This window comes from Notothenia rossii, assembly GCF_949606895.1.
Source record: "Notothenia rossii genome assembly, chromosome: 7".
Taxonomy (NCBI): domain Eukaryota; kingdom Metazoa; phylum Chordata; class Actinopteri; order Perciformes; family Nototheniidae; genus Notothenia; species Notothenia rossii.
Window position 1 is genome coordinate 10808908 of NC_136905.1, and position 21817 is coordinate 10830724.

Consider the following 21817-nt stretch of genomic DNA (forward strand, 5'->3'; position numbering starts at 1 on the left):
CGATATATATTGCGTTTTTTTTAACTATATTTAACCGGATGAAGGATTTCATTCACGGACGTCTGGATCTTAACTGGTTGACTCATCATATCTTAAGTCATGATCTAACATGTCATGATAATGCATGTTGCTTACCCTCAAATAAGGGGGTTCATCTGTGAGTGAAGAAGAGAAGAACCTTTTTGTATCCAAAATAGTTCCAGATGGCAGATTTTGCTTTTCTTTTTGGAAGTAAATCTTCATTCTCTCCGGTATTGTCCTCCTGTGCCTCGATAATTTTTTACCTGTGTTTTGATGGTCTGCAATCTAGCAGAGCGGGGCCTGCTGTGATCTGATCAAGAATGATTGTGATTGGTGGTTTGCTGTGCATGCAGAGCCTGCATGTCACTCACTCAAGTACCCCTGACATGAGAACCGTGCAAGTTTTCCTTTTGTAGCAAGCAGCAAAAATAATTATAACATGACGTGTTTGAGTTAATGTGCCTACTTAATATCGCATGTCCCAAAAAAAAAAAAAAAAAAAAAAAAAAATTATTATAAAAAATGAATAAAATCGCACGTCCCTGCGATGTAAATATCGCGCATGCGCATATCGGGGCTATCGCCATGACACAATATATCGTTCAGCCCTAGTATGTTACTTTCTCTTTAAACCAATGAGATCATGGAAGCCACTTATTCATATTAAACGATATACAAAGAACAACAGATCTTCATACTTAATTCAAAGAAACTCTACAAAGTGATTCAAGAGTTTAACTTCTACAGGCCTGGTTGGGATGAGCAACACAAATAGACAGATGGCTTTTTTCGGCCGTGGATGAATAATATTTAGTGAAATTTGTTGTATCATAAGTCCTTGATGAGTTTACTTCTTGTGTTGACATTTAAATTGCTCTCCAAAGAAAGCATTGACAGTGCTAAACTATGTGCTGCTGCTTTATATGTGATTAATATAATTATTGCACCCTGCAAAATGGCCATTAAAGTGCATAAAAGAAGGCAAAGATATTGAGATGATGATTGTAACTGAGCTTACATTAATGCCTGATGCCATACATGGATAATTCCTTGAGCCTTATTATTTAGCTTCTCCTGTGTTTCCTATATGATCCTGTTCCATTTCCATCCATGTAATACACAACCACCTTGAAGTCAGACTTCTTGCTTAATTATGTAAGAGCTACAGAGACCTTTGAGACTGAACCTGTAATTAAGGTAAATCAATTAAACTCTACTAGACTAGAAAACCCTGGTCCACCGGATGGTTCAATACACTGTGACGGTGGCCCTGTTGTCCTGTTTCTTTAATTTAATACACAGATAAAGACCCAAACAAACCCCATGAGTAAACAAATAAACACAAACTTACTGCCAACTCTTTCCTCCTTTCCCACAACATATAACCCTCCTTCACCTAAAGTCTTTCAATGTGTACTGAGGTAGCACTAAGGTGTTCCTTGAAATGTCATTGACTGTGCACAAATCCCTGGCCCTTAATCCCCATAATTCCGGCATATTGTATTGTCATTAACCACTCACTGGCTGGTAAATACTAATCCTTTCACCTTTCCCTCTGCAGTCCATGGATAATTGCTGAATCTTCTCCTCAGAAGCGTTCCCATGGGGAGGAATGAGCAGTACTCAGGAAACAGGCGCAGTTGGGCTTGACACCTTAATATGGAGCTACAGTAAACTGAAGCTCAATTGGCAGTGGAAGGAAGGGCCTTGTGCAGGTCTGCCGTCGCTGACAGAGCAGACAGAGGCTAATTAGACCTTTGCAACCTCCCAGTGGTGCAACACTTTAATGTGTGGTCTTTGAGTTGAAGCTCCACTCTTCAGGGCTGCTCCCTGGTGGAGCCAGAGCTTAGTGGTCTGCCGTTTATTTATCAAAATGGAGGATACCTTGAAACTGGAGCTCTACCACTTTCCCAGTCGAGTGTCTTCTAAACCAAGTACTTTGTCATTTACATTATCCTTCATTAGACAATGCGACTGCAACTTAAATATTATTTGCATTTATGTCAGGTCATACCCTCTTATTGACTATTGAAGTAAAAGAGGAGCATTTACTCAGAGACTCCATTTCCCGCAGGACCTTCATGAACAATATAGGTTAATTAATTCTCATGAGATTTGTACCGGTCTATGATGATTTATGTAACGGCAGGATAAAAAAAGATTAGATATGAGCAGCACCAGCAACAGAAGCATCATTGGAAGCAACATCAACAATAATACTCTAATAATGATATATGTAGGATCATCTTATTTAGAATAAATGCAGTTACACATCCCTCAGAGTTGCTGAGGGTGCTACAATAACCCCCCACCCAGCATTTGGTGAGGGGTATTATGTATATTGGTTTTCTTTCTTTCATGTTACACCCCACCTCTCCCCGTCCCTGTCATTTTGTAATCTATTGTTTTAATTATTGTGAGCAGTACAAGCTTTCCAGATGGGTTCCTATAATATTTTGTAACGTATCTTGTAGTAATTTGTCAGTATGCTTATTGATCTATTGTGGCAGGAAGCTTCGGACTGGATTCAGACAGCCTCTCTAGCATGAACAAAATATAATTCAAATGCAGCTTTAACCCATCAGCAGCACTTCAAAAATGGTTCATGAGTGACGATGAGTAAAGTAGCCTATGTTCACTGGCTGTGCTGTCACAGTGTTTGGCAGACAAAATATCATACAGCGCTGTAGTCGAAATATTATTTACAATGTGCAACAAGATTATTAAAGTGGTTTGCACATAACTGTAATGCCATGATTTGATTGGCTAAATTACAATGGCATTGCATTCATAAATAACATTTTTTTATATTTGATAAGAGACATGATTTAACAGCCTCTTACAATTCAATACATTTATTTCTGAATCCTGAAAACTGTATACAAAATGTAGATGGATGGATAAAATGTAGATATCTATGATCATTTCCCACTTCTGCTTTTAATGAACACAAAAAAGGAAGAGGGAAAATCAAATGCCAAGAAGTTTCCTCTACATACAAGACTTTATTGGCATCAGTTCTTAAGCTATGCTTCTTTCTGCTTTTCCTTTCAGTTTCCAAACAAGAAAGGGAAATATGAATTGGAATTTCACTCGGATTTAATAAAGCTTATCTTTTGTGTATGTATCAAGCAAAACTAAGTAAGAACATCCAATGGAAATCTACTGTATTATAACTGTCATAGGTGGTCTACATTTCAATGTTAGTTCTCCACATACATGCTTTCATCTTATATTCTTCAACAGGGTGAAGGAACACACTGGTTCTCGAGCGCCACCATCATGTCACCAGCGTGTTTGGTTCCTTCTCTTGGACTCGGGTCATTCAAACTCAACTCAGCATCAGTCGAAGATTAAAGGAAATCTGGAAGGATACATATAACTATGTGGCAGAAAACACATTGATTTATTCTGCTTTTCTCTCCTGTTAATTACCTTGTGACCTCTTAGATGTATCTCTTGACCCTTGTTGGAGTCATAGTTCAAACTGAAGCCATAAAGCACTTCATAACAGGCAAACAGACCTACGGGGCACAACAATTTAATGAAATATGCAAGGGGTCATTAACTATTTCTCTCATCATATCTGCACTCACGATTTCACTTTTAAACCATTATATATAGCAGTGATATTTTCCCTATCCATTTCTAAAAACAGTAACTCTATAATCGATTTAGAATTGCATTCCAACCCCCCATTAGGCAGATCACCATCAAACTGTAACCCCCACTGATGTGTGAAAGATGATTGAAAGAAAGTGCTTTTGATGTTTTCAGCTCCACGCAGATAACATCGCATGCGGTGATCAAGCGGATGGAGTGTGAGTGAGACTGACTCCTGTAACTCAATATATGCAAATGTCCTCCAGGCAAGGTTCACTTGTAGCGATTATCCATGAACAAGATCTGTGATTAAGCCCGCACGCCGCAGTGTACATTGATTGAAAGAGCACGATTCCCAACGACCCCTGTCTCACGCTATAGTTTTTTTACCTAATCAGTGACTACTTCATAAGCATAGTGGTCATTTTTCCACTGTGCTTGATGTTTCTTGTCATAGCCTACTGACTCAAGCTTTGAATAGGTGCTTTGTATACCCTAATAAGAGCATGCCTCACAACACCTTCCTGGTTCCATCATCATGTTATCTCATGAGATGTATCCTCAAGGTCTATTTAATCCTCTCCGGAGTATTGGTTTCATATCACTTAGGATATCAAGAAATTCCAGAGGGAAGAAAGTGTTAGAATTAGAGACTTTTTGGTATAAAACTGCACGTTTTTGTGCTACATTATCTGATAAACGACTGAAATAATTGAGTTCTTGTTGCAACATTTTAATTGAACTGAATCTGGTGTGTTTCACAACGTGAGCTGCATATTAAAAACTGATTAAAATGACGATTGTTTTTCTTCAAAGAGAACAATATTTCTGAGATGTTGCTTCCTGTGTGCTCGTCTGTTAAACAATATACAGATTCATATTTTCATGTGGTGGTCAAACCTGGTAGTGAAGCAGTCTCACCTCGATGTGTTACTTGACTCAAGTGTGACAAGAGGGACTTGCCCAACATGAAGCTGTGAGTGACATGTTGCTGGTTGGTGTGTGCTTCACTTCACACTCGTCTGCCCCCTCGATGATGGACAGCGCACACACACATTCGTCTCCTCAGGGAGAGCTGTTTCAGGCGTAGGCTGATCCACAGTGCCCGAGGAATACGTTACACTGTGTTCATTCATTTATGTTGTCTTCGCTATACCTCTGCTATTCCATTTCTTCAACAACAACAAAAATAGCTCTGTTATGAGCGGTCAGAAAAATCAACGCGCATCCACATTAATGATCAGATACCGCCGTTTATTTAAAGATAAACTGACAAAATATTAAACTAAACTCTAAAGAAAAGATTTGAAGCCATACGGCGTATATCGTGCGGTTAATAAATAGTTTGCCTTCCACTCATAATGAGAACCTGTTACCTGTTGTCAATTAAAGGGCCAAAACCACGCCTATGTGACGTCACCATAATAATACATTGATAGTCGGCATCAATCAAAACAATAATACATATAATTAATAAAACATCATGTACAAAACATTCTTAATATTTCATCATATGATAGAAATGCAGAAATGGCTTCAACAAGCTCATCTGCTATCTCTCCGCTTCTATGTGCATTCCATGGCTTTGCTGCACATTATTTTTTAATTCCTTATCAACCAAAAGGATAATCCCTCACTTACATCCACAAACACCATGGTGTGAGTTCATCTCAGTTTAATAAAAATGTTTCCATGATTTAGGGAAGCTAGTCTTCGTACCAAGCCAGAGTTAATGTAATCGTTCAAGACTCCAGCGGAGACATTAATGCAGCGGAGCGTTTGCACTTTGTAACATAATTAAAAGTTGTCCAGGGGTAGGGACTGCTGCGGGGTGCAATAACTCATAACTGCCAATGTGATAACATGCACGTCTGCGGATCACTGTATTGTGCACAAATGCATACACGTTTCAAATTAGTGAGACACTTTCTTTCACAGGTTGTCTGAATGTGTGTATGTGCGTGTCAGAGGGTTTAAACACACACACACGCAAGCAATTACAAACACACAAACATTAAAACACACATTGATGAATGCAGTCTAAGCTGCCATTCTGTGTGACCTGCCATGGATGTGTGCAGTGCTCTTTGACCGATGCAACTAACTAATGTCAAACAGTTATAAGGATTACTGCAAATGCGTATCGCAACACAAAATATATTCACCATCTTTATCCTTGTTTCAAAACAAGTGAAGAGCTGATGTCTATCTAACATTAAAGTTTAATCAATAAGGAATACATATACAAAAACGCTGATACTCAGGGATTGCATGATCTGCAAACACCTGCGCTTTCATGATATCCATTTTATGTTGCAGATTTTTTAATGGGCCATTTATTTGGCAGACAGAAGGTGGAAATGCATTCGAAACCATTCATAGTGTAGTTTTGAAGCCGCTAAGCTTGTCTGGGTTCGATGCTGCATATAATGAATTTCTCATTGTTTGTGTTAGACAGGGTCGTTGAGGTTAATTGAGTCTTACTTCAAAATTCTGCAGTCCTTACTGTATATTCATTTTTAATTAACATAAAAAGGAGTCTGCAGCCAGCCTTGCCAAGCCTAACGATGGGAAAACGGAGTGTAAACAACAACAAAGGCTGGCTCTGTTCAACTGCCGCGCGATATTAGCCGACATAGCGTCTAATCGTACAGTGGCTGTCACCGCTGCTCCCTTTCCGTCGCTGATAGATCGGCTACTCGAGTGAACCGAGTGGAGGGTGAAGATAACCTCCGAAACAAAGCCTTGTGGGTATTGGCTGCTGGAGTATTTGCGAGGCATGTCATGATACCGTCCTCTCACTCCGCCTCACTTTGAAGCACTGAAATAACTCTCTGGAGATGGTAAACATACTTTAAGGATGCTTCGCTGATGGCCTTCCAATAGTTCTAAAATAAAAACACATAATTATGTTTTTACAAGGATTCATATTGTGAAATCTTCCAGACACTTTGCAATAAGCTCAGCACAGTCCTCTGCTCCTGAAGTAAATCTGCATAAACACACAGCTTTGTTCAGTAAAAGAAAAGAAACAAACCAGTGGCGAAGACATCACGGTTTTATGCAATTTTAATCTTGACAAGTGTTTCAGTAATCCTTCACTCTTGCTCAGTATATTTGAAACGGTAGGCTGGAAAATGTTATTCAAAGTCCCTACGGCTCAAGCTTACTAAATTTGAGGACTGGCAGCTTTTCTTTGTCTGATGTGATAGTGAAGAAAATACATCGAGTGTGGGTCGACAACAAAAGATGTTAGAAAAAAAATCAGGCCCTTTACCAACAATGTAAATATGCGTAGGCTATATACACCGTCAGTATGTCCATGCACATGAGGTATGTAGGTATGTATGGATATGTGATAGGGTTGTTTCTTTTTAGATTTTTTTTAATTAAATAAAGAGAGATTTCAGCTCCTTATTATGTAGGCCTACTTTACACTTTGAGTAAATTGAAGACTTGTTGAATTTAAAGGTGACCTATCATGTAAAATGCACTTTTGTACGTCTTTTATACATGAATATGTGTCCCCGGTGTTCCAGGGAACTCACCAAGTGTCAGAAAACACAACCCTCTCTATTTTCCTCCATACCCAAATCTCTTAAAAAGGGGCTGCAGCAGATGTGATACAGACTGATCCAGATTTGAACACTTCCGTGACGTCACAGAAGTGGCGCTACGGCTATTGGGCCAACTCCACCAATCAGGAGGAGACAGCCACGGACATTGCCGTTCGAAAGCGCTGGAGACGCTGTAGTACATATGCCAGGCCTGTAGATGGTGCTGTTCTCACAGAATCGGCCCATGCAAAGACAGTGTTAAAATGAGCGAAATGAGGAATGGCTAAAATGCATGATCTGTTTGGTATTTTGAAAAATAAAAAGTATAAATATGCCTTATATAGGTATGGTCCTACACTATATTATTCAAATATAGGATGATAGGTCCACTTTAAGCAGTTTTATCAGGCAGAAAGAACATAAACAGTGAAACATACTGCAAGAGTTTAGGATCTTTCTTTTTAAATATACAAATAAATAATTACAACAATTTGGATTGTGGCTGTTGTTTACATAGGTATTTTGGGACTTTGACATGGGGTTTTGTAATACTTCTGGTTCTTTCTTTTTTGACTTTGTCGTTTCATCTTGGGTCTGATAGAACGACAGTGTAGGCACACAGACTGGAAATCGTACCCAGGATTTCATGTGCACCTTGCAGTAAACCACTAGGCTACAGGGACACCTTGCTTTCCAAACATTTGATCAGTGTATTTTTAAAGTCTAAATGTGAATATCTTCTGAGCACATGCTAATATCATGTTTAACTTCCCATGATGTTGGATATTTGAGATCAAAGACAATAGAAACCAAATAATCATGCCCTCAATCTAAGACATCAACATATCCAAAGCTTGACAACAACTTTGCAAATGCTATGACCTCAGAATATGGCAAAAACATGTCAGAGACAACATTATGATGACAGCCTTGCCGTAGGTATTGACCTGTGTTACATACGGGGCACGCAGGGTCAAGTGTAATCACAGAGTATTAGGTGAAATTGAAAGAGTCGTTGATTTCGCACCATAGGTTGTTCAATAGAAGTGTTCAAGTGTGATTTTAATTCCCCAGTTCCCTCCTTGACCTTAGAGGTCTGCTTGAACTTCAAGGACCAGTCACTCACGAGCAGAGCGGCAGGATTGTGTTGCAGCGGGAGAATTGTTTTTTTATTTGACAGGCTCATACAAGCATCTTTGCAACCATGACATTCATCATGTTTTTTATAGAAACATCTGTTCACTTAATCTCCAAATATAGACGTGTTGACTTAAAGGTCATGAAAGTGTGGTTGGGTTTTTTATTTTTTTAATACATGGATACAATCTGCTCCTCAGTTTTTTGCTATTTATTGAAGATAGATGACGGGGATGATAGAGATGATAACACTAATAAATCAATTGATAAATCAGGTTGGGTCAGGAATCTATTATTACTCTGTGCCTTTCTCATCTATAACCAGTGGCTGAACCCCGCCAGCAGTCATTTCCCATCTCACATACTGTCTGGATGACTGATCAGGGTTGTGATTGTCTCCCCGCTCCCCAACACCAGCGCTACATACGTCAGCAGCAGCACATACATCTTGAGCAGTCTCTAACTCCAAGCCAGGGCAGCATAGAGCCTGGGTAAACGTTGCAATCAGCGCCAGAATTGGGCCAATTCCTCATAACCTTGTCTCCACGTGGCACCTTGCCTTGAATCATAAGAGCGTGAGGCTGCAGCAAGTGTTCAATCTGTCAGCAAAGCAGCTATATTGCCCCAGTACAGTTGAAGAGGGTAAATCGACATTTAATTATCTGTCTGCCCACAAAAAGGTGCATGGTTATCGTAGAACTGATGTAATGGAGGCGCCATAAACCCTGTCATGGCAGCAATATGTACAAACAGCAGCTGTATGACATTGCATCTTTTTGCGTAAGATATGTGCTCTGCCGGAAAGCGGACCTTTGAACCAAGCTCTTTGAATGTTTTAATGGGAAGACACACAGACATTGCAAAGAAAAACACACATATGCAATATTTATTCCCAAACATCAAGATTTTATGATTTAAACAAATGTTTTTGATTCGTCATTATCTTTTCTTTAAAGAAATCGATGCAACTCCCTGGTAGTTTGAAAAGTTGCCTTTTTGATGACTGAATAATCTTTTCTTTAACAAAGCTAAAGCATCACAATCAAAGGACTTTAAAAAAGACACTTAATTTATAACCACACACTTAGACTTAGAAAGGAGTTCCTATTATTGAACCATTGTCGCCGGGAGATTCGATCTTCAGCATTATGTTCAATCTGGTGACTGGACTTCTTTATGTTTCTCTTGAACAGAAAAGCAAAATCAATTGTGAGAAAGCTTCACATGATTCATTTTTGAGGCTCAATCGAAGTGCAGCAATCTTTTCACATAATTACGAACAATGAAACATTTTGGATTGCGCACTTTCTCCAGCCAATCATAGGTGTATAAGCAAGCAGTGAAAGGCGCCGTAGGGAAATTGATTGTCCTCTTTCTCCTCTCTCACAATCTTCAAAAACTAAACAAAATGTGCTGATCAATGCTGTCAACTAAGTACACCTCTTGTCAATGTCTCCAGCTTCACAATGGAGACTTGATGTTTCTGGAGACATTAGTTATGACCAACTTGTTAGACGAGGCATTGATCGCTGGGCGGTTGTAAATGCAACAGCAATCATTTGACAGGGGAAAAACAGAGCTGACAGTGTTGGCATATATAAATGTGTGACCTGCCTAGGAGGTGTCAACTTAAATTATTCTCATATTTACTGAATGTAGACTGGGATGAATTGTTAAATATTAAAACAGTGGTTTTATGTTTTTATGATGGACCTCAGGGTCCTTCTGAGTCACTTTTTGACTCCTGTGTTTTGGCTGGCCTTGCAAAGGTATCCAATAAAGAAGAAAAATGGTTAAACCAAAATGCTTACATTGCTTTAAAATATAATTTATAAGCAAACATTTGGATATAGATATACAGATATAGTTTGAGCCTTTTGTGGGGGCATAACCCGATTGTGAAGTGACCTAACTACTAAAAATAGGGCTATATATATATATATATATATATATATATATATATATATATAAGTGATCTGGCCGTAAGACACGTATGGTGATACAGGGGATTCAATATATGAGATTACCATAAATAGGGGGATTTTCTCAGCATCAACCACAACAGTAAAGCACTACTCAAACATGATTGCATTGGTGATAATGGTACTATTGTATAACTACTACAGTAACACTGTTTCTTTTACATACTTTTCCTGTTATAGGTTAAGTGCCTTTAGCGGATTTCTGTACTTTGAAGGGGACATTATGCAAATGTTCAGGTTAACATTTGAATGTGATGCCTCTACTGTGACATGTTTGCTTCCTTTAATGTTCAAAAAGGTCTTTATTTTCCTCATACTTCTGTGCTGCATGACCTCTTTTCACCCTCTGTCTGAAACCAGAGACCAGTCTGCTCTGATTGGTTAGCTAGCCAGCTCTGTTGTGATTGGTCAACCGCTTACAGAAGTAACGACTACCAGGCACAATGTGTTGGGCCGCTAGCCAATAGAAGCGTGAGTGTTACATAGTGATGTCACTATGTTACAGAAGTAAACAAAGGAGTCCAATGGAGGCTTTTAGTGAGGAGTCTGTGGGAGAGAAACTTCCTCTGAAGGGAACTTTGGGATTGTAGACCATTTACATGCACCAAAAAACAAAGAAAAAAGGAACACCCCAAAAAGAATAATTATTTTGGGTAAAATAAATGTCTGCACAGTATAACATAAATGACGTAAATGTGATCACCAGCAGTGATTTGGTCTCCTCTAAAGATCCTCCTACACCAGTGCCAAACGCACTTTTCCATTATAGCTAGTCCTTGTAATAGCGGGAGACACTGTAACATATGGTACTTCTTACAATGACAAAGTGACACGGAAACAAAGATTTAACGCCAACTGCTGTAAACAACACAATCGGTTCGAATCCAGTTTGCTTCAACAGCTATTGCAAATGTGGACATCTAAGTGAGATACTCCATCTTGTGCTTCCCGCTCCCTATGTGTGTGTCACAGTGGGAACTCTGCTGCTCCGGGGTCTGCTCCCTCCAGTTATCAGCGCAGGTGATTGAGAGCAAAGAGACCGCCATCTCTCTACAGAGGGCACCCACAGACCCACAATGTCTTGTTTGCTAGAGCTGTGTACATTTTGTATTTGAAAGAGCAGCAAGTCAATGAATCTCGATAATGCGAGAGCCGGGCCACATAACTCACGTTGATAGTCCTTACATTGTGCCAAGAGGCGATAAATCTGCTCTGGGAGACATGAATATGCAGTGGCAGTCAGTCTGGCTTGTTCTTGCTTGCATGCCCCCTGATGCACAGTTTATTCCTCTCCCCCATTCCAAACAGAAAAATAAAACCAATGAGCCACAGCACTATCTCATCAAGAGTTTTCTATTAAGCACAAAGAAATGTAGCAGCGCATTTTTCAGAATATGCTTAAAGACGACAAATCATAAATGTAAAAAAAGGCATTTTGTAGGGCTGGTTTATTAGGGATATAAAATGTCTACTGTTATTAACATTATTTGTGATGTCAAATAGGTTACATTTTATCAGAAAAAAAAAAATCTACATCTATCTTTCTTTCTATAACAAAAATGAAATCTGAAATACATTTTTTAAAGTTATTAACTCCCAGAGGCTGCAACTTTCATCTTTCTCAAGCTGATTTCAGCCTTTGATGTTGCTACAAGTTTCAGTTTTTGGTAAAATTCAGAGAAAGAAGTGCAATCTGTATTTCATTACTTTCAGCTGGGCTTTGCCTCCTCCACTGCAGTGGTGAGGGAGACATAAGCAGAACAACTCTATGCCAATGTAAATGCAACCTGCAGCTTATATTTGACGGCTCTTTGGAAAAGGTATGAAAAATGGACGGCCAGATAGGCAGCAGGCAGTTACTGGGGTTTAATGTACTCATCGACACAGACTAAATGTCTCAAATAAGAGCGATAAGAACCCTGCTTTGTCAACGGCCCGATTCTCAGCTGACACTTATTTTCCTCATGCAAATAATTCATCCCATTCAGTGCTGCAGGCAGACGGGGGTTTCCTTCTTTCTAGCTTCAGGCAATGGGGGAAAAAATGCCTTTCCCTATCTCAGTGCAGTAAATAAGAAAAAAGAACTGCCTTTCTAAGATTTCAGACCACAACAAATATATATCAAAATATATAATGTGAAATAAATTAATATGTGTCTTTACAACGACTGGGAAAGTAGATAACCGGGTCATTGTTCCGATCCCTCTCACCTCAATAAAATACTTCTTGGACATAGTTGACAAGTATGCGTAACGACGCGTGCCTCTAGTGGCACCGAGGAAGGAGGGTCGTCAGACACACGCAGATGTACGGCTCCTGCACTGCTTTTCCATCCAGCACAAACTGGAAGATTTTTTTTAAATGAACACTGTTTAACAAAGAGCCTTTTGAGCATATTTGGACGTTCTTCAATAACAAGCCTTGTGCCATCGCCGTGCGCAACTGGACAGGGTGTCGCGGAGCGGCTTTTCCACCTTCACAAAGTACCTCTGTGGTAAATGAACACTTTTCATGACTGGATTGCGGGACTGGAGTGATAAGCAGTAAGCAGGTTTTGAATGTCTGAGGTTCGTTCATTTTCCTCAGCACTCATCGTGTGACGCTTTTCTCTGTTTGTCTTTCGGCGACAGAAGCAAAGTTCCGCAGGCGCAGTTATTCTCCTCCTCCACAGCGGTGCGGGAGTCCGGCTCGGCTGTTGCGGTGCTACTTGCCAGTAGACAGATAGCATCGGCGGTAGGAGGGGATACAGAGACTCCTGCAGGCTAATTGTAGCAGCCTGTGTTCGCAGGTGTAATACTGATCCGCCTGTAAAGGACTGGGGGCTTCATCCTCACCGAGCCGCTCTCAGAGTTGTGAGTAACAGAAAGAAAAAAACCTGAGAGAATGTTGCACCAAGTACAATGAGCGTAAATTTGTCGCAGACACCAAAATCCATATATGCTCCGTGGAATTCAGTTTTGATGAGCAATTCTGAGTCGTCTTTGGAATTTTAAAAAGTGGATCCCGCGACTTTACAACCATGCGAAATACTTGGCTGTCTCCCCGGAGTGCGATTTGGGAATACTGGACACTGCTGATTGCATGTCTCTTTTGGATTCACTACTCCAACGGGATGCCTCATGTTATTCGAATAGGTAAGTTATTTACATTTACATGTTAACACGTTGGCATTATAACCTTGAAAGTTGCTCCTTATTCCACGTATTTCAGTGCGGCTCCTCAGCCGTGCGTCCGCAGCAGCAGCGGGTAGTTTTTGGAGTAAATGCACAGTCTCTTCCAGTTACCGTTCGCCTCACTCGGGTCGTGTGTGGATTTTCATTTTACTTAAACAAGGGGCAGCAGTAAGCAACAAGAGAGCAGTGCATTATTGCAAACGATCGACTGTCAAATTGATGATGCCTTCTCTACTCAGAGACCATACGATGAAATATTATGGGTTAGTGTGACCTCTATGCACTCAGCTTTGTCTGTTCCATTTTCAGCAGCCAGCATGTTGAGTCACCAGCTAAATTCAGGCTCATTGCCATGCCTTCTGGGAGTGAATTTTAACATTTAAGGACAAGTCTATTCAAGTAAAAGATACATTATAGAAATTAAGAGGTAGGGCTACAGTACATGTAAAAGTTTCAAACAATGTGAGACATGATTCATTATGAGATATAAGATATAATCTTAGTTTAGCCTAACTAAACAAAATACACACACTATAGGACAAAAACACTGCACTGTCAAATCCTCCTCCTGATCTTCCACACATGTGAGACCTAAAAAAGAAGCAGCAGGGTCTGTGCTGGCGTTTTCCAATCACTCACTGAGGAACAATGTGAGAATTGTCATTTGGAAGCTGGCGATGCGATGAAATATTGTACGCCGCCAAGAGACAGGAGCAGAATGAAGATCAATACGTTTTTTGTCACAAGGCAAATCGTTTTTGACATTTGGCAGAGTGCCATGCAGGACAATTACTCAAAATGGCATTGGCCCACATTAACATACCACTACAACAACCGGGTACAGGCAGGGAGCGAGAGCATCTTAATAGCATGGAGCTTTATATCTTTGAGGTATGAACGCTGGGAAAAGTGGATGAATGTTAGTAAATTGCATATTCTATATTTCAGTTCTCTAACAGAGGTAAATGGCATTTCCAAACCAGGTGTCTCTGGTATGGCATGTCTGCAAATTACCAAAGTGCCACTCACATTTTGTAATGAAACTCCTGTCAATCTAAGTGGGTGGTCATTGAGCTACATTCTTTCAGATTTAAGTTTCAGACTTCAACAGGATGAATTATAGCAACATTTGACGGCTCTTAAACCTGGAGTGAATGCTGTCACATTTTTAGACATCCTAAAAAGAGAGATTCAAAAGCAGAATAACGTGTAAGACTGTAAAACAATGTTTAGTGCTGATATTTACCTGAGTGTCCCTGTGATTGACTGCTGCACTCTGAAGAGCCATGACTCCCCTGACATCGCTCTGTATGGACTTTGCTGATGCGTTAGAAATCACATGAATCCTTAAAGCTCTCGTTCTACTGATGTTCACTGTTTGGTCAAAGGGACACATGTTATTCCCTTCTTTTGTTCTCCTTTACTGTGGCAGCATCTCAAATGAACACCTGAAATAGACTTGACAGGCTTTGTTTTTAAAAATGTCAAAGTGCTGAGACAAATTTACCTTGTAATGTGCTACAGTCGCACTACTGCTTTTTATAGAACCTATCATTGGTTGCGTTGCAGGAACAGTTTTCATTTTGTGTGTTCCCAAGATTGTATTTTGACAAGCTGAGAACAGGGACATGCAAGAGAGGGTTGCTGAATTTGCCTCATTGCCAAAAAAAAAGAAGAACAATCAAAAGGCTCTTAGCTTCATGTGATTTTTTGAAGTAGAGTGTTTATCCACAACGGCCATTTGTCTATCTAATTTACAAAACAAAATAGGCATTTGTAAAATAACAACAAATATCTTCTTTTTTTTTTTAAACTGGCTTTACAAAATGTAACTTGAGGGTGTGCATGACATATAAAAACGTGTGTGTTTGCAGCCATAGTATTTTCAGTGAGAGGTCGTCAGTATTCACAGTCTGTTGATTCTTGCAGGGATGAGCGCATTTTCGAGTGTGTGTAGTGGACCTTTTTGTCCTCTCTTTTATTTGTTATTTGATACTTGGTGTGCAAGTGTGTGTGCGCTCTGTGTCACAACCACCCTGCTAAAAACCAACAGAGGGCTCTCTTATAGTCAGAGCATGGTGGCCAACGCCGCTCCTCAGCACTGCTTACTAACACAAACAAAACAGTCTAAATCCTCGAGGTGGGCGGTGGTATTTCAGCGCTCTGTCTGTGCCGTGTCTGCTCTTGGTTAGGTGGCCTTTGCACTTCTCCAAGTACACCATCTGGGTAATGGTGGGCATCCAAGGTAGAGTTGTTGCCATTGATTTTTAGTGCTTTAACAGTGCACTGCTCTAAGTTGAAGCCAGATGGTCGCTCCATCTCGTTCTGCAGCTTCTATTTGTTGGAGGGAATAAAAGACTGCTACTTCTGCATTTGTCCACTTACACGCTGTGCTACTCGCCAGTTTCTCTCCGCCCGCCTTTGGTAATTTTTTTCCTGCTCCTGACATGTTTTGCAACCTCTCATCTCATCTAGGCATTTCAGTAGATAATGCATGTTGTTACATTAAAGCTGAAAGTGCTGGAGGAGGATCTTTTATTTCAGATAGAAGAAGCATGTGTCTGCAGATAACGCGTCTGTTTGCCAACATGGAATAGGATGCAGTATGGAAATCACTTCAATGTTGCTTTTTGTGCCTTGCTCTGTAATCCTAGGGAGTGACATTTCTTCTGAACAAAGCATTCATTTCCATACATGTATAACTTTCTCCTACATCAGATAGGGGTTGCCCACTTTTTAATCAGATGAAAACGTATTCATAGGGTGCTGCATATAATATCCCTTTTGTTAAAGCACACAACAATGGCAGATTATTAAACATTGTTTCTCTCATCGATGGATGGAAGAAACAGATTCATCATTTGTTTTCTCTTCTCTCTCTCAGTGAGGTTATTCACTGCCTGACAGAGATTTATTATATAATCAATTACTTTATCTACCTAATACTTAAAGCACTTAATCAGTGCCAGTTAATCAATCTCCCCCATGATTTCATGTTGATTTAATTTCCTTAGCTACTGGCTGTGCCCCTTCAACACCTGGTCGCATGCATTATACATTTAGCCTCCCTAAAATGCTTTGGGCAGCCATGACTGCAGACTTAATTATTGTGTGTGAAACAGCCTGAACATTTAAATGTAAGCACTTGAAGCTGTCTGCAGTGTGACCACTCATAAGAGCTTCAGTGGGATAAATCGGGGTTTGTGGTCACCACTTGGGTTGAAGTCTGCAAACACAGAGCCACTTCATAGGCTTGTCTTTATCCCCGCACCACCAGCAGCAGCAGCAGCAGCAGCAGCAGAGAGACTGGGAAGTCTTCATGTGATTAACTCCACCAGCAAGCTACACTCTCCACTCACCTGCTCTCTGAGATCCTCCTCACCGGGGTCTGCGCACACATCTCATCTGAAATGACTCAGACATATTTCAAGAGAGCGCGAAAAGCTGTAATGGTACTTTGCAATTCTACTTTTAACAGACCCAAAGGGCTGCTTGTGTCGAGAATTACCCACAGGAGGATGTTTCTTTTTGCAAAGTGAGGGAAGAGGAGGACATTAAAGAAAAGCAGTTTTTGGTGATAAAAAAGAACAATGAAAAGTTGCTGTATCAAAAGTTGTATCAAATTAAGATGGCCATCAGTTGCTGAGCTTCGTAATGAATATTTCATTTCCATCTAAATGTAATCTCTCCCCAGACAGAGGGAGAAGCCTGCTGGTGGAGGAGGCTTGGGGCTGGGGAGTTGTCGTTGTGAATATGAACAAAGGCTGGTAGAGGTCACAGAAGAATTGAATACAGGGAGAAGCGTCTTTGAAGATTAATTCCATTATCTGTTAGCGAAAGCAGAGATTGAAGGGGGAAGAACACAACCGTTGTTTTACCTGCGCTTACACACTCCTCGTCATCCACTTGTATAAACATCGATGGATAAATGAACTGCAGAAGAAAAGAAAAAGAAGGGGCCTATTTTCTGCCTCTCCCCCCCCCCCCCCACACACACACACACACACACACACACACACACACACACACACACACACACACACACACACACACACACACACACACACACACACACACACACACACACACACACACACACACACACACACACACACACACACACACACACACACACACACACACACACACACACACACCATGTATACATCACTTCAGGGGACATTACATTGACTTACATGCATGTCCTGGAGACGTATCCTAACCATAACCAACAGATGTCTAACCCTAGCCCTTAACCTTACCCTAAACCTAGCCCTAATCCTAAACCTAACCAAGTCTTCACCCTAAAATTAATGATTCCCTTCATGGGGACCTCCAATTTGTCCACACACACACACACACACACACACACACACACACACACACCACACACACACACACACCACACACACACACACACACACACACACACACACACACACACACACACACACACACACACACACACACACACACACACACACACACACACACACACACACTTTCCAAAACATATGTCTGGTCTCGCTGGACCTCTTGTACACAATCCAATTCATTCTCTCTGTCAGCACACTCGCGGCTCGTCATTAGCTTCAATCTCGCTGATGAGAAACGGCAGATGTTCGTTTTGTTGAGCAGAGGGCCCTTTTCTGAACGTACTTTCCTATGATCCTGTTTAGACGCAGTAGAAAAGGAACGTTTTACTTCCACAAACAAATATGGGCACCAGTCTCTCATTTCTGTAGCACAGAGCCTGTTTTCACGTCTGTTAAGCCAATCAACATGTTTTTCAACGCATACCGTGTGAATACAATTCAACGTGTATTAACTAAACAGTGTTTTCACGTCTTGGACAAAGTGTAATAATGCTCTGGAATGAGCTCATAATGTGTCTGATCACAAATACTAACAGGACTTAACTGTGTCAAGGAAGTGTAGGTACTTTGCTCCTTGTTCAGTCACACATAATAATGATCATCCAATAATCCCAACCACTCGAGGCTAATAGGGTGGATCTAGCAACCAGTAGGATAATCCTGTGCCACAGTAGGGCCCCAGCTAGCTAAGCCTAGCCGTTGCTAACACAGCAGATGGTGTTTTCATATCGTACGACGAAGTGGGTGCTCTGCAGCGAAAGGTCGGCTGCAAGCATATGCTTCTGATGCCTATTGAAATAAATAAGGTGCGGAGTTCCTTATGGCTATACATGTAATCTTTTTTTAGGATAACACATTCGAAAATCCCCTTGCTGTCATATAGATGATGGATATAGAAATATATATGTTGCAGCAATATCTTATTTTTTAAACAGTTTGAGGATGGAACAGGAGCTTGAACAGAGAATTTAACCCCTCCAAAAAAAAAAAAAAAAACAGTTTGTGATTTTACAGTAACACTTTAAAGCCATGCAGATGATTTTGGTTCCATAGGTGGATGATACAAACTAGTGATACAATCAGTATGAATACATTGTGTCTTTAGTGATACCCTAGAAAAATGATTGAAATATCCAAGGGAAGACAAGAAAATACAAAGAATCAAACGTAAACAAAGCTTAACTTAAAGCAAAAACGACACCACAAATCAGTTATTTCTTACAACTTTGTCTACAATTGTAACAGGATATCTTGAAATCCAATTTCAATATAAAATAATATGCATATTGAAAGGTACCACAATAAAACATGTTGTCATTTGTGTGAAGCAACCCTTTAAACTCAATGTGGAAACGTCGGTCAGAAACAACAGCCTGATTGATTTCCCCCTGCAGACCCTCAGGGACTCAATGTCATTACAGCAGGCCGTGTGCTTTTTGGATTTGACAGCGTTTTTAAATTCATGGCATGTCAATGTTGGCTATTTCCTTGTGAATGTTTCTGTACCAAGGCAATGAATCAAATTTCATGCTCTAGCCATTTGTCTTTATTATGTGCCCTTGTCCTTTCCATTTGACTCTGCATCTCAGCCCTCCTCGGGGCTCTGCAGGAAAAGTCGACTAACATCAAAACATTTTTGAATAAAGCTTGATCACGGGGCATTTGGCTCTCGGGGTCATGCTAGCAATAAAACATAGTTAATTAGAATCATCTTGTTGGAGGTAATTTGGTGATCGTTCTTTACATTTCAGCACAGGGAGGCAATTTGTCTTCACTTTCCCAGACACACTGTACATGTTGGACACACACACACACACACACACACCACACACACACACACACACACACACACACACACACACACACACACACACACACACACACACACACACACACACACACACACACACACACACACACACACACACACACACACACACACACACACACACACACACACACACACCGGCCTGGGCGCTCAAAGTACTGCAGCAGAAGAGACAGAAGGAGGGAGAGAGAGAGCGAGGGTGGTTACATGGACGAAGCTAGGGGACTCTTATTTAGCTTGTTAATTAGCTTGAACCTTTTGATCCCAATTTTAAAACCCGCCACGTTTCAATGCTGGCGCCTTTTGTGTGTTGCCCCAAGCCAGATAAAACTAAGCTTTCTTCCTGTGCCTTTCAAACACCATGGCATTCACCAGAGGAGTATTAGCTTTGCTTTCCCTCCCCACGTTAGCGCTGTCCTTATCTATTCACAGACGTTCAGTGTAAACTTGGTCACCTCTGACACCTCTGTTACATACTGTTACACACCTGCACTACAATAACAAGAGCTTTTTCTTCTCGCTGCTTAAAGCAATCAGGGATTGACAGTGGAGGTATCAGCACAGGCTTAAATCCCATTTAACTTGGGCTAAGGACAATGGATGGAGGATGACACTGTTTCATTCTGCCCTTTTTAATCAAGCTCTCATTGTTATAAATGTCAGGTCTTGGTTGTGTGATTCCCCTCAAATTGCTGTTCCATGACTGTAGGGAGATGTGCATGAGTGTGTGTTTAGTAAAGAGCGGAGAGAGAGAGAGCGAGAGAAAGTGTGAGTGTGCATGACAAGGGGATGTATAAGGAGAGCTGGCATAGAATCCCTGAAGCGTAGGGGTAGAGCAGGAGTTACTAATCAACTGTGGGAGAGTAGGCTGAAAAAGACTCACCCTCTATTTTCCCCCCAGAGAGAAAAAGAAGGAACAGAGAAGACAAAACCTCTTCAGGCTAAAACCACTACAAATAAATAGCCATCACCAAAAATATCAGGCAGGAAGCAGAGATATTTCTTCCACATTCTACTTTTTAAATTTTTTTTAACCTTCTCCTCGTCTCCTTTTATCCCGGCAGTAACAAATGCGACGGCAGAAAGTGCACGAGACGGCAGGGTTGCCTCTCTAGGCCCTGTGCTCATCCCTCCACTGATGAATAGCCAGGAGGTTGGAAGCCGATGTGAATTTAGTTAACACAGCCAATACCCAGAAGATGTTACTCAGCACTCGCACAGAAGACGATGGTCTCTCCTGTCTCAGCCAATGTTTTACCGGCTGCCGATCTACTGTCCAGGTCGCCCCCGGAGAGCACTGTGGTTCACCGCAAAATGTTCCCCCGTGACTCATTTGAAGACAGCTTGTCTGCATGTGACCGGCTTCAGATATATGGAGCAAGACAGAGATTATCATTGACAGGGAGGAGAAGAAGAGACTGTGGGTAGCTCGAGGCTAGCCGTACATTTGGTTGTAAATCTAATAGTGATGCTTGTATGAATAAGGGGTCCCCTAATGTAAACCCAGAGTGTAGTAATATGAAAGTCCTGCAGGTTTTCACCCTTCCAGAGAAAATTAGACGTGGATGTCATAGTAACCGCTCAGGTAGTTAGCGAGGTAGAACGTGATTGGTGGAGATTATAAGCGGCCGGGTTTTTTCTGTTGGATCAATTCTCTATCACTGAGAGTTAATGAAAAATTAGGCTTCTGATTGTTTTGTTCCTAGATCATGTTTTCCAGTCCCAAGTGCTCCCGTTTCTTCACTTCCAGCTTCAAATGTTCTTTTTCCTTCTTTTACTGATCAATTGGATGGTTTTTTTTTGCATGTGAAAAATGTGAAACTTTTTTAATTAATCTATTTTTTTCTCATAAGTGGGGAATTTAAAATAGATAATAATAATTCAACCATAAATAAGAATATATATTTCTGATTTATACAACATTTAAATGTGTCAGGCTTGTCTTTTTATCTACTTTTTGTTGATACACATTCAGAAATTCAATCTGATGATATGCCTTTTTCCTATCCTCCTTAGTATTGACCCTGTTAAACTGTTCAAAATTAGCAAGACAAAACAAAACAAGCAAAAAGGGGAAATCAAACTTCACATACAGTAAGCCTCTTTTCAACCTCTTAACCTCCAGCTGTGTTTTTACTCT

At 40.6% G+C, this 21817-nt stretch overlaps 1 protein-coding gene across 1 annotated transcript in view; it reads left to right on the forward strand.

The window, feature by feature from the left end:
• Positions 1–12607: 12607 nt before the first annotated feature.
• grik3 (glutamate ionotropic receptor kainate type subunit 3) overlaps positions 12608–21817 on the forward strand; it is a gene marked incomplete at its 3' end in the record, with an annotated part of 91163 nt that continues 81953 nt past the window's right edge. The window contains exon 1 of the mRNA XM_079640927.1: positions 12608–13434. Within this exon, the coding sequence (XP_079497053.1) occupies positions 13320–13434 (115 nt within the window). The 5' untranslated portion in view covers positions 12608–13319. The remainder of the gene's footprint in view (positions 13435–21817) is intronic.